Here is a 12,988-nt window from a genome sequence, read left to right as displayed (position 1 = left end):
TCTGAGCCTGAGCACAGTTATATAATCAGTCATGGGTGTTGTGTGTTTATGTAATTCTGAAGAGCCATAAAAAACCCTGGGTAAATCCCTATTGGCATCCCTTCTGAAAAAGATCTCCATAAACAAGCCTAAGGTGGTTTGTTGCTCTTAGCTGACTTAATAGTTTTAGAGGGTTTAAGGGCACCTTTCACCAGCTTATTCAGACCATCTTATCCAACTTAAACCAGCAAACCACATTTGACTAGTTTTTTTTACACAGTCATCATGGGTAGTAAATAGTATAGGGTTAGTGCATTTCAAATCATACTGGGTTAATGTCATAAAGTGTCTAGGATGATTTCACTCACAACCCCTTGCGCTACAATGATTCGCCCTTGTGATGATTTGCCATTTTTGTTGCAGAAAAAAAAAATGGTGTGAGGTTTGAGACAGCAGTTTTAAATATTTGAACCTAAAAGTATACCATTAATGATTATTATTAATATGTAAATTGGGATGCGGCTCCAGTCACATACTATCTATACTATATTGCATATCTGATTAGTGTGTCCCAAATCCAGTTTTAACTAAAACTAAATCTATTAAAAATGTTTTTTGGTTTTTTTGGTCATTGAAATATAGCTGAAATAAATATTAGGTGATATCTTAAACCTAAACTTGGCAGCTACCTGAAATAAATAAGTTGATTTTGAAGTACTAAAATTACTAAAACTAAAACTGATTCAAACTAAATAAATAAATTCAAGCTGTACAGAAATATAAAAAAATAGTGAAAATGACAAAAGCACATAACAAAAAACTTAAACTAAAAAAATAAATAAAAATAAAAGGTAATTCAAAATATTAATAAATACTGTATTAGTTTATATATAATACTAAAATTACACTACCCTAATCATAGTACATTCATTAGCTTAGCAAAGGGGTTTTCGAATAAATTTTAAGATAATTTTAACGAATTTGGCTAGATGTTAAAGCTAACAGAATGTAAAATAAATTAGTTAATTAAAACACTAATATAGTTTTTATTAATATTTTGAATGTTTTTAGTTTTACATTTTCTGTTTTAATTTTAAAGTTTTAGCAATTTAGTAAAATTTAGTACATTTCTTGTGTTTTTGTCATTTTTATTAATCTTTTATATATATATTTGTCTGTTTATTTTTTATAAATTTTTATTTCAGTTTTAGTTATTTTAGTGCATCAAGTTGAAATGAAATGAAAATGAGAAATTTTGGCAACTATCTGAAATAAAATAAATTACTTTTTTTATGGTTTTAGTTTTAACTATATAGTAACCCTGGTTTGTGGTTTAAAAATTTTCTGCCATTTCGTGAGATGGTAGCATGCCCCTAAACTGGTGCACTGGCTTGTCACATGTACTGAGATTATGTACTTTAAAATCACCAATGCAGGACAAACTTTTTGCCTTCAGTAGAAGTGGCATGCAGCTCCAATATACAAATTGAAGCAGATTTCGTTATGTTTGTATGTGTTTGTGTGTGCAGCTGCGTCGCTGCTGTGTATCCGTGCAGATGAGCTACAGGAAGCACTGACCTCTCACTGCGTGGTCACACGGGGCGAAACCATCGTCAGGTCAAACACTGTGGAGAAGGCCACTGAGGTGCGGGACGCCATGGGCAAAGCTCTCTATGGACGCCTGTTCGGCTGGATTGTCAACCGCATCAACTCTCTCCTGAAAACGGACGACCAGTCAGGGTGAGAGAAAGAGTGTTCTCAAACTGTGCTTGGACTTGCCAAGATTTCAACGTTTTCTCAATATGAACATTTTTGCATCAAATTGTTCATCCTAGAGACAACTTCTCCTAATTGACCGAATACTAGTAAGAAATGGCAGAGGCTATTTGCAGTTAGTGCAAATAGCAGTAGATGCAATTTACTTTGTTAAAATAGCAGTATTTTCTTACCATTTATTGCTATTTACACTAAGTGAAAATAGCAGTATTTTCTTTGCACTAAGTGAAATCAGGTTGTGCCCACAGCACTGCTCCTGTTATCAGATTATCAGGTTTCTTTCATTATTTAGTCTGGCTCAACCAGACGTTGGTTGGTGGAGTTAGTGTAAATAGCCTCTGCCAACAAGGCAAGCTATTTGCACTTGGTGTAAATAGACAGTCTGGAATGAAATAATGACAACTCTTTATATATTAGCATTTTTAAAATTCTATGTCAAAAATTTTCTGCTTCTATCCTTGAATTTCTCTTCAGCGAGGAAGACAAGGGTCTGAACATCGGCATCCTGGACATCTTTGGCTTTGAAAACTTTAAGAGGAACTCTTTTGAGCAGCTCTGCATCAACATCGCCAATGAGCAGATCCAGTTCTACTTCAACCAGCACATCTTCGCCTGGGAGCAGGTACATCCTGACTCTGATAAAGTCATCCCATCCTGAATAGTTTGAGAGCTTTTCTATGCCTTTTGGGAGCATTTTTATTTCTCTATCTCAGCATAACCTTATTTCCATCTAAATGGTGGTAACACCTCATCATTTATGGTTTCACAGTGCTGTGAGAGAGGGAGGGAAGGGGAGCAGAATATTCAGTTTTCTTTTAACGCAGACAAGCGTGGCAATTCCCCAGACTGACTGGACTGACTGTAGCCTTGGGGGGAAAGTGATTTGGTGCCTCTAAACGTTTGAGACTAACCCACATTAGTGGCTTCATAAATCATCCGAAACGAGGGTTACGTCAGGAGCCGCTGACTTTGCTGGTGTTTCTATAAACACAGCTGCTTTACGTAAATGTGTGAGTGTGAAGTCCACATGTGTGTGGTTAATGCATAATTCATTGGTATATATATGAGTAAATCTCACCAAAAAAAAACATAGGAAATGCCCAGGTCATATACAGTAAAAACATTCATTCATTCATTCATTCATTCATTCATTCATTCATTCATTCATTCATTCATTCATTCATTCATTTATTTATTTATTTATTTATTTATTTAAATCAGAATAAAACATTCCTCTACAAAAATAAAAATACTTTTAAATACAATTATTTCTTGTAATATGTATTTTACTTTTTGAAGAATTTATTATTAAATTATTATTACATTTTTCTCAGTGATGATTCTTATAGATTCTTATTACTGTAATACAGTATTATTTTATGTATTAAGTAAAACATACTCTAATACATTTTTTTTTTTTAATCAGTATAAATTAAAAGGCAGTAAAACATACCACTACAAAAATATAAATACTTTTAAATAGTTAAAACATTTCAAAAATGGGAATGATTATTTAAATTATACTAATGAGATTTTAGGGGGAAATGTGCTTTTAGATCATTTTTAGATCCTATTTAATGTACACAGTAAAAACTTATATTCATTTAATCAGATTTAATTAAAAGCCGTAAAACAAGCTACTTGTTACAAGTGATCTGAATTTGAGTCTGTTTTAGTTTGACTTCGATTTGGTTTTTGCTCTGTTTTCCTATGTTTGCTTGTGTTACTATGGTGATTTATTGTTCGATTCATTCCCTGCACCTGTGTCTCGTTTCCTTGTTTAGTTTGCTTGTGTATTTATAGCCCTGTGTTTGTCTCTTTAGATGTCAGATCATCATTACAATGATGGTTGTTCTGTTTACCGTGTTTTTGTTATAAGTTTGAGTTTGTTTTCGTTAAAAGGTACTGCTTGCTAATAGATCCAGGTTGTTATTATTATTATTATCTTTTTTTTTTTTTATCCCCGTGACACTACTAGTCTATAAATACTTTATATTTGAAATAATAATACATATTAATGAGAATGAGATTTTAATTACACTGATAATTTGGGGTAAGAGTGCTTAATTTCCATTAGAATAAAAACAATAATATCAAAATGCAAATTGTCCAAAATTGCCCCCCCCCCCCAAAAAAAAAAAATTTTTTTTATTTGTTTTTCATTAAATTTGGATTGATATGTGACCAAAAAAGGCTTTGTGAGCTTCACCTGTAAAATCTATTAATATCCTATTTGTTGATGCGTGTTCTCCACTTATTTTTACTCAGAGCGCTCAGGAGTATATAGCCTCAAGTAAACACTTGAGAGAATGTTTTCTGTCATTCTTGTGGTGCCCGTGTTGCTTTGAATTGCTGTTGTTTTTGCATCCCTGAGGCTTGTATGTCAACAGCAGTCTTACTGTCCCAAAAAATGAGGTTGTTCCCCATTCGCTGGATGACTTTACCCACGGCTAGAAGCTCTAATCTACACCAGAGATTAGATTTCTTGGACTAGCTTCTGTATGTGTGTTGATGCATTTCGTCAGTGAACAATCTTGGTCCATGTGTGTATTGTAATTTATCAACATGGCAGTCTAGAGACAAGACAGACAGGTCATTTGCTCTTCGGGTTGAGTGTTTTGCTCACAGGAAGTCATTGTATAGCAGTATGAATTGCCTTTAGGAGGTTGCGGAGCTCCAGGCGTTGTCACTACTCGATCCGTACCGGAAACACGATCTGTACTGCGCATGTGCAAGACCGCAAATTTTGCTGTGACTTCCTGTCATCGCCAATGTTTTTACTACTATGACGTCACTGTCACTACTCGATCCGTCCTGTACTGTACTGTATGTGCGAAAAAAAACGTCTCGGTTACGTAGATAGCATAGATATTTTCATGGATTCTTTTGCATTTTATGTACAAATTCAAGAATTTCTCTTAAACGGAGCGTCGGAAAGTGAAACGGGCGTCTACGAATTTTATCATCAAAGGTAACTATGGCCCAGTTTTACAGACAAGGCTTAGACTAAGCCAGGATTAGGCCTTAGTTCAATTATGCCATATAAGCCCTTGTGAAAAAAAGTATACTTTATTGTATTTTAAATATATTCCCTTTTTTCAATAGTACATTGCAAATATACTAACAAAACAAGTATATTAGATAAAAAATATATATAAATACACTTATGGTATATTGCTTGTATGTTTCGAAGACACTCATAATGAATATGTAATGTACTTGTCACACAAATAAAGTACACTTTAATATCACTAATCAAGCATGTAATTAGTCCCTACACAGACATATACTTAAAGTATACTAAATATACTTGAAGTTGGTCCAATTTAGTACACAAAAGTTCACTAAATACACATAAAGTTATGCTTTACTACAATTTAATTACAATTAAAATATACTTAGTACAAAATTAGTTGTTTCAAAATAGCACACTTCAAGTTAACTAATCATTAACACACTTGAAGTATACTAAACTAGTCTGGCTGCAAGTATACTTAGCATTTTTATTTTATTTTTCACCAGGGAGTTGCTCTTATAAACGTGCCTTAGAAAAATAAACATTACTGGTGTGTATCTTGAGACAAAAAAAATAAATAAAAAATGGCACTGACATATTTTAAGATATGTCAGTCACAGTGTTGCTTTCAGTTAAAACAGCTCAAATATGCATTTTACTCTCTGGGCCTAGCCTTGTCTGTGAAACCGGGGGCATAAGAACCGGGAGATTTTATAATGAAAAAAAAAGAAGAGAACTGCCTAACTCATGCTAACTACTAACTGGTAGAACCTCATGTGCTAAATTCACAAATCTGTTTAAAATATAAAGTTATGTTAACTGTACTTGTTCAGCTCCCATATCTGGGTATTAATATACTTTAATGTAGTTTAATCTGTCAGATATCAGATAGTAATATGATCTTTTTCTATTTACTTTGAACTTCAACTCTTTCAGACGTTTTCTTTTTTCCTTTTAAAACAGACGACAGACTCTTCTACATCGGCCATCTTCTACATTTCATACAGTAGGCAGTAAATGCGGCTAGTTGTCCTGTCAGAGGAAAAGAAGAGAACTGATCATTTTATGTTCAGCGTACAGAAATGATCATTTAATTACATATTATGTATTTTGTGTTTTCTTTGGAATGCCAGAGGGAGGGATGGATGGAGGGATGGATGGATGGATGGATGGAGGGATGGAGGGAGGGAGGGAGGGAGGGAGGGAGGGAGGGAGGGATGGATGGATGGATGGATGGATGGATGGATGGATGGAGGGATGGATGGAGGGAGGGAGAGATGGAGGGAGGGAGGGAGAGATGGAGGGAGGGAGGGAGGGAGGGATGGATGGAGGGAGGGAGGGAGGGATGGAGGGATGGATGGAGGGAGGGAGGGAGAGATGGAGGGAGGGAGAGATGGAGGGAGGGAGGGAGGGAGGGATGGATGGATGGAGGGAGGGATGGATGGATGGATGGAGGGATGGATGGAGGGATGGATGGAGGGAGGGAGAGATGGAGGGAGGGAGGGAGAGATGGAGGGAGGGAGGGAGAGATGGAGGGAGGGAGGGAGGGAGGGATGGATGGAGGGAGGGAGGGAGGGATGGAGGGATGGATGGAGGGAGGGAGGGAGAGATGGAGGGAGGGAGAGATGGAGGGATGGAGGGAGGGAGGGAGAGATGGAGGGAGGGAGGGAGAGATGGAGGGAGGGATGGAGGGAGGGAGGGATGGAGGGAGGGAGGGATGGAGGGAGGGATGGAGGGAGGGAGGGAGAGATGGAGGGAGGGAGGGAGGGAGAGATGGAGGGAGGGAGGGATGGAGAGATGGAGGGAGGGAGAGATGGAGGGAGGGATGGAGGGAGGGATGGAGGGAGGGAGGGAGGGAGGGAGAGATGGAGGGAGGGAGAGATGGAGGGAGGGAGGGAGAGATGGAGGGATGGAGGGAGGGAGGGAGGGAGGGAGAGATGGAGGGAGGGAGGGAGGGAGGGAGAGATGGAGGGAGGGAGGGAGGGAGGGATGGATGAATTCATTTCTGAATAAATAAATAATGTTATCCTGTGTGTTCCTGTGTGTTTTCTTAAGTGCAGACATTTGTTAAAGTATGCTGAAATAAGTAGAACAAACCTTTACAAAATGAAATATTAAACGTAAACAAACACACTTAATGCACATCTGTATTTCCCATATGGGATCTAGCAAATGTAAACTATTAGTGTAATTTTATTTAATTTCTCCATTAATTTAATTGAATCAATTTAATGTATGCCACGTATTAACCTTGATATATTTGACCAAAAAAAACTGTATTACTGTATTTAACTATTTATGATATGGATCGTGTAGTGTCGAACAACAACTGCCGTAAATGCTTTCGACATACTTCAGACAGGAAGGAGACGCGTGTTCGACAAGCACGGTACAGATCGTGTTTCCGGTACGGATCGAGTAGTGACAGGCGTTAGCCAGCAGAGTTCAACAGTGTTGTTGAGAGCTTACAAATATTTGAGGATAGATGAACAGAAATTCTTTCCCCAAGGAGAAATTCAGGGCCAAAACAACAGCATGCATCAAGCGTAAAGGTCACAGAAAACATCACATTCAGAGACATAGTGTAATCAAACAAGACATTTCAAAATATAAATGCATTGTCTGATAATAAAGAGTTTTCTTTTGACATTTTGTGTAGAATTAGTCACGCACGACCAGAATTTTGACTATCAGCATGAAGTATTGTCCACTCACAACTTATTCTGGCCAAAAACCCACACTTAGACAGAAAGAGACCACCTAAGTGACATGCAAAGTGACCCATCATACTAATTGTTTTTAATGCTGTTTTGCAGCTTTGGCCTAGACCGGATGAAGAAATATTCATAAAATTGTGTGTAGACTTTGAGGTTACTTTTTTTCTATCCAAAAGAAATAAATACTGATAGTTTTACAGCTGCACTACCATTCAGAAGTTTGGGTTGGTAAGGTTTTTCAATGTTTTTGAAAGAAGAACAAAAATTGTTTTGATCAAAAATGAACTAAAAACTGTAATATTGTAAAAATATTTTTACAGTTTAAAATAACTGTTTTCTATTTCATTATATAAATGCAATTTTTTTCTGTGATGGCGAAACTGGATTTTCAGCATTATTACGCCAGTCTTCAGTGTCACATGATCCTTCAGAAATCATTCTAATATGCTGATTTGCTGCTCAAGAAACGTATTATTATTATTATCAATGTTGAAAACAGTTGTTCTGCTTCCGTGATATGGTAACCGTGATAAATAACCGTTTTTTCAGGATTCTTTGATGGATAGAAAGTTCAACAAAACAGCTTCTTGTATCTCCTTCTAAATTTCTCAAACGAATCTGTGCAGATGGTTCAGAGATCTGATTCCAGTAACCTCACAAAGTTCATCAAAACATGTGGTTTCTCTGCAGGACGAGTATCTGAATGAAGATGTGGATGCTCGAGTGATCGAATATGAAGACAACCGGCCACTGCTGGACCTGTTCCTTCAGAAGCCCATGGGAATGTTATCGCTGCTGGACGAGGAGAGTCGCTTTCCTCAGGCAACCGACCAGACCCTCGTCGGCAAGTTCCCCTCCCTAAAACATCATAGAGCTCATGGGCCCTAATTCAACACTCTAAACACATGGCCACGAATCCACTTTTGCTAGTTTAACGCTAGTTTAAATGGTCGGCGTGCTCGGCGCATGGTCTAAAATGGTTGTCCCTATTCTCTTAATGAGTAATGGGTGTGTTTTGGGGCGTAACGTGCAATAAACCAATCAGAGTCTCTTCTCCCATTCTGGCGCCGCATTGCACCGAGTGTATGATAGGGCCCTTAATCTTTAGCTGTGTTCACCTGGTGGGTTACGACACTTAGACTCTTGCTCACTCTCTCTCTCTCTCTCTCACACACACACACACTCAGACATATGGTCAGACCCACAAGAACAAGGGAGAGACAGTCATCAAACATTTACTTGCATGCTAAGTTCTCATCTTCGTCCTGAGGACTCTCTCAATGGAGTCTTTAACTGACAGATTAATAATTCAGTATCCCAAGACTAGATGCCTAGCTGGTTTTCCATGAGCTAGCTTTCCTTTGTACTGAATGAAACTGATGGATGAATTCATTCACGCGTATGTCATGAAATGGATGGATCAATGAATTAATGAATGAGTGTATGGTTCAGGTCGGTGAATGAGCAAATGTATGAATGAGTGAGTGAGTGAATGAATGAACTGATGTGAATGAGTGGATCAATGAACAGTTAAATGAATAAATAGTTAAAGCCACTTAATATAAAGTGGGACCGAATAAATAAATGAATGAGCTATTGAACAAATAAATGAGTGAATGGATGGATGAGTGAATGAATTAATTGTAATGAACACATCTTTTGTTTAATCAGAGAAATTTGAGGACAACTTAAAATCTAAAAACTTCTGGAGACCAAAGAGAGTTGATCTGGGCTTTGGAATCCATCACTACGCTGGCAAGGTAGAAATATTTTATATTTTATCAATATTTATTTAAGCTTGTTTTAGACATACTAAAAAACAGAAACAGATATTAAGGTATAGTTGACCCAAAAATGAAAATTCTGTCATCATTTACTCATGCCATTGCAAAACTGTATGACTTTCTTTCTTCTGTGTAACATAAAAGAAGAAACATTTTAAAGAATTTTGGAAACAAAACCTTTGACGACTTTTGTACGTTTCTTAAAATATCTTCTTTTATGTATGTGTGGGTGTGTGAATGATAAGAGAATTCTCATTTTCATCTCTTTAAGTGAAGATAATAGCCTGTTGGATGTAAATACATCTTGTTTCTCATGTGATTAGGTGATCTATAATGCCAGCGGCTTCCTGGCTAAGAACAGAGATGCTCTTCCTGCTGATATTGTTCTTCTGCTGAGGTCGTCAGAAAATGAACTGATCCGTAAACTGGTTACTCACCCGCTCACTAAAACAGGTTTGCTTTGATATTTTACTGTGTGTGTGTGTGTGTGTGTGTGTGTGTGTGTGTGTGTGTGTGTGTGTGTGTGTGTGTGTGTGTGTGTGTGTGTGTGTGTGTGTGTGTGTGTGTGTGTGTGTGTGTGTGTGTGTGTGTGTGTGCGCGTGTGTGTGCGCGTGTATGCGTGCATCAATATACAAAAAAATGTTTGTCCCCATGAGGAAACAGCTTATAAATCATATTAAGTGATGTTTTTTGAAAATGTAAAAATGCAGAAAGTTTTCTGTGATGGGTAGGTTTAGAGGTGGGGTTAGTGTAAGGGGATAGAATATACAGTTTGTACAGTATAAAATCATTGTCTGTGGAAAGTCCCCATAAAACATCAAAACACAAAATGTGTGTGTGTGTGTGTGTGTGTATTTTTAATTCGCCCTGTCTCTGTGAGATAGATTTTCTAAACAGTGACCTCTATTAATGTGTCAGTCAGTCCTATCATTGCGTAATTGCCTGGTTCAAGGACTCGCTTTTCCATTGTGCTGCCAGAGAACAAAGGAAATGGGGACATTTTGTTGCTTTGAGTACATCCACCAGTTTCCATGACTTTTGAGTCCTGCACTGTGATTGCTTTTTATTGGCAAAGCAAGAAACAAGGACTGAGGCTCTATTCACATGAAACCTACACCTACTCAATTTTATGGTGTTTTTGGCATCTACTGTTATATGAGACACTCCACATGAACGTCATCTTCAACTTCATCTTCACATCTTTAGTATTTCACAGCAAATTTGATAAAAGCTATCAGCAATACATAGTAAAATACAAATACTGAAACCAAAATAAAACTTTAACTCGAAGATATTGATATTGATTGAATCATTCAAACAAAAATATATATTATCTATTATCTATTACTATTATCTATTTTAAAATGTATGTCTCAAAAGTAGCAGTATTTATTATATTAATTATATTATATTATAAACAGATTATTATTATTATTATTATTTTAATGAATATCTTATACAATCAATATATTTTAGCCCATTATTTATTTATACAGTTTACAGTTTTTGTGTAGCACCTTATTTTACAAAAATGCAATGTTTTGTTGACATTTTTTTTGTTATATTTTCATTTGATAACATTTTAAAATATTAGATATTTAAATAATTAATTACATTAGACTCCAGTTTTTATTATAAATTTATATTGAATCATAAAACACAGAATCCAGGAGAAATAAAACAGAATTTCCAATAAACTATCAAGAACCATTTGCATGGAGGAAATGCCACAAAATCTTAAGTTCATCCACAAATAAAAGTAGTGAAATTTTACAGCTTGAACAACGCTTTTTTATGGTAGGAAAGACTTTAAGTTAATACTTTAATTAAAAAAATCAAGGTGTACATATTTACAATGTAAACCCTCCAGTCAACATGCTCCGAAGTCTTTCATAATCAGCACATTTGTCCTTTAAACTGATGGACGAGTGACATGGTTGCTAACAACATGACAGATTCTGTTAATAGATCTTTGCCCGGTTTCACAGACAAGGCTTAAACAATCCCAGATTACTAACCAAAGTCTTCAACTATGACAGTGCCATTGATTTGTCTCAAAAATTTTCTAATGTACGTTTATAAAAGCTACTTAAATGTCCTAATTTAACTAAGGCCTAATCTTGGATTAATCTAAGCACTGTCTGTGAAACCAGGACCTTAAATTGTATTTAAACCAAAATATTCTTCTAACTGGTGCTCCTTTATGTGATCCACTAGATAAAACAATACTAGCCTGATTTAGCATAGCTTGCATGAGTAGCCAAATGGTCAGTATAGTCACGTTCTATTAGATATACTGCATTATAGGTCACACCACAATCACACAGACTGGAAATGACAGTGCAAACACCATCCTGTCTGAAACATTAAGCAGGGATGTTGATCCATTGGTCTGAATGAATGTAGGCCAATGAAGCTATCTCTCTCTAGAAAAGAAAATGTGCTCACTCCCATGTGGTCTAACGTGATGAATGAAGGTCGTCTGACTGACACAGTCGATTACATCCAATGAGATTCACTGGGGTTTGTTTCCAGGAAGTCTGCTGGGATTTTGAAACTAGACTTCATTCATAAGTCTTTTGTTAGCTACTTGACCATTGTGAAGCTTATTTATCTGTCACAGCACTGACCTCTAAAGACCGTATATCTCCGGGCCCTTGAAATGGTTAACCTTGAAATAAATGGTAGATTATATTTGAACAACATGTGACTTATCTAATAAAGGATCAACAGCAGATTTCTAATGTGTGTGGTTATCACAGTGAGAGGAGATATTTCCCCTGACCTTTCTCTTTGTGCAGGTAACCTGGCTCACACTAAAGGCAAGGCGGCGAGCTCTGCTCGTATGGGAACGCAACAATCACAGCGCACCATTAACTTTGCCAAGGTACCTTGTTTTGCCCTCTTTTCCTCTCTGTTCTCTTATTGCCACTGTGCCTTTAAGACTTCCATATGCAAATGAGTTCTGTTTTGATTGGCTAGTTTTATGGAAGTGAAATGAGCAACAATAAGTTGCTGAAACCTGAATAGGTATTGATATGTAAATTTGGACATTCATATGTAATATGGTCATGGTTGTGCTTTTTTTATCTGAAAGGAGCTCCGGTGCTTTCACTTTACTAATTTTCTTTCCCACTCTATTTTGTCTCTCCATCTCTTCTACTTTTCCATCAATGACATTTCCACTCCTCCTTTCTATAATGTCCTCTGTCTAAAGTTGGAGGGTCTTATGTTGTTCAGTTCTGTCTCAGTCGGTGAGGTAATGATCCTGTAGTGTTTGTGCTGTACAGTAGAGAAGTGTTCTTAAAGGATATGCTCCTTTTGCAAAGCCGACACTGTGCTCACTGTTTCGGGTGTCTGTTTGTGTACATGTGGGTCTTTCTCAGGAAATGGTGCTTTTTTATTGTTTCATTTGAAAAAGTACCAGTTTTTGAATAAAGATATTGAAATGCTGAGCTTGATGGGGCCAATGTAAATGTGAACAATGAAATACTGATACAAATTTAAAGAGAAACTCATCATGGGGTCCAATAAAACATGATTTTTAAAAAGAAATGGAAAGGGGAAATGTCAAAATACTAATAGTGATGAATAGAGTCATGCACATGAGTGCATGATTCTAGAGTCATGATTCTTTTTTGAGAATCGAACATTTAACAAGTAAAATTCTGTTTAATTTTAAAAGTTCTTTTGTATTATATACCAGGGTTTCCGTT

General features: G+C 36.6%; 1 protein-coding gene across 4 annotated transcripts in view; it reads left to right on the top strand.

Annotated features, from left to right (window-relative positions):
• Window positions 1-12,988, top strand: part of myo3a (myosin IIIA) — a 77,687-nt gene that overhangs the window by 46,123 nt on the left and 18,576 nt on the right. For all 4 annotated transcript variants that reach the window (XM_084102518.1, XM_084102517.1, XM_084102519.1 and 1 more), the window contains 7 exons: window positions 1,509-1,719; window positions 2,230-2,377; window positions 8,179-8,332; window positions 9,160-9,248; window positions 9,596-9,725; window positions 12,074-12,159; window positions 12,490-12,531. In XM_084102518.1, coding sequence (XP_083958644.1) covers window positions 1,509-1,719; window positions 2,230-2,377; window positions 8,179-8,332; window positions 9,160-9,248; window positions 9,596-9,725; window positions 12,074-12,159; window positions 12,490-12,531 — 860 coding nt within the window. The remainder of the gene's footprint in view (window positions 1-1,508; window positions 1,720-2,229; window positions 2,378-8,178; window positions 8,333-9,159; window positions 9,249-9,595; window positions 9,726-12,073; window positions 12,160-12,489; window positions 12,532-12,988) is intronic.

The sequence above is a fragment of the Abramis brama genome (genome assembly GCF_963993115.1).
Source record: "Abramis brama genome assembly, chromosome: 24".
In the NCBI taxonomy this organism is placed as follows: Eukaryota; Metazoa; Chordata; class Actinopteri; order Cypriniformes; family Leuciscidae; genus Abramis; species Abramis brama.
Note: the sequence above shows the minus strand (reverse complement) of the source record. Positions and strands in the feature narration are given on the sequence as shown.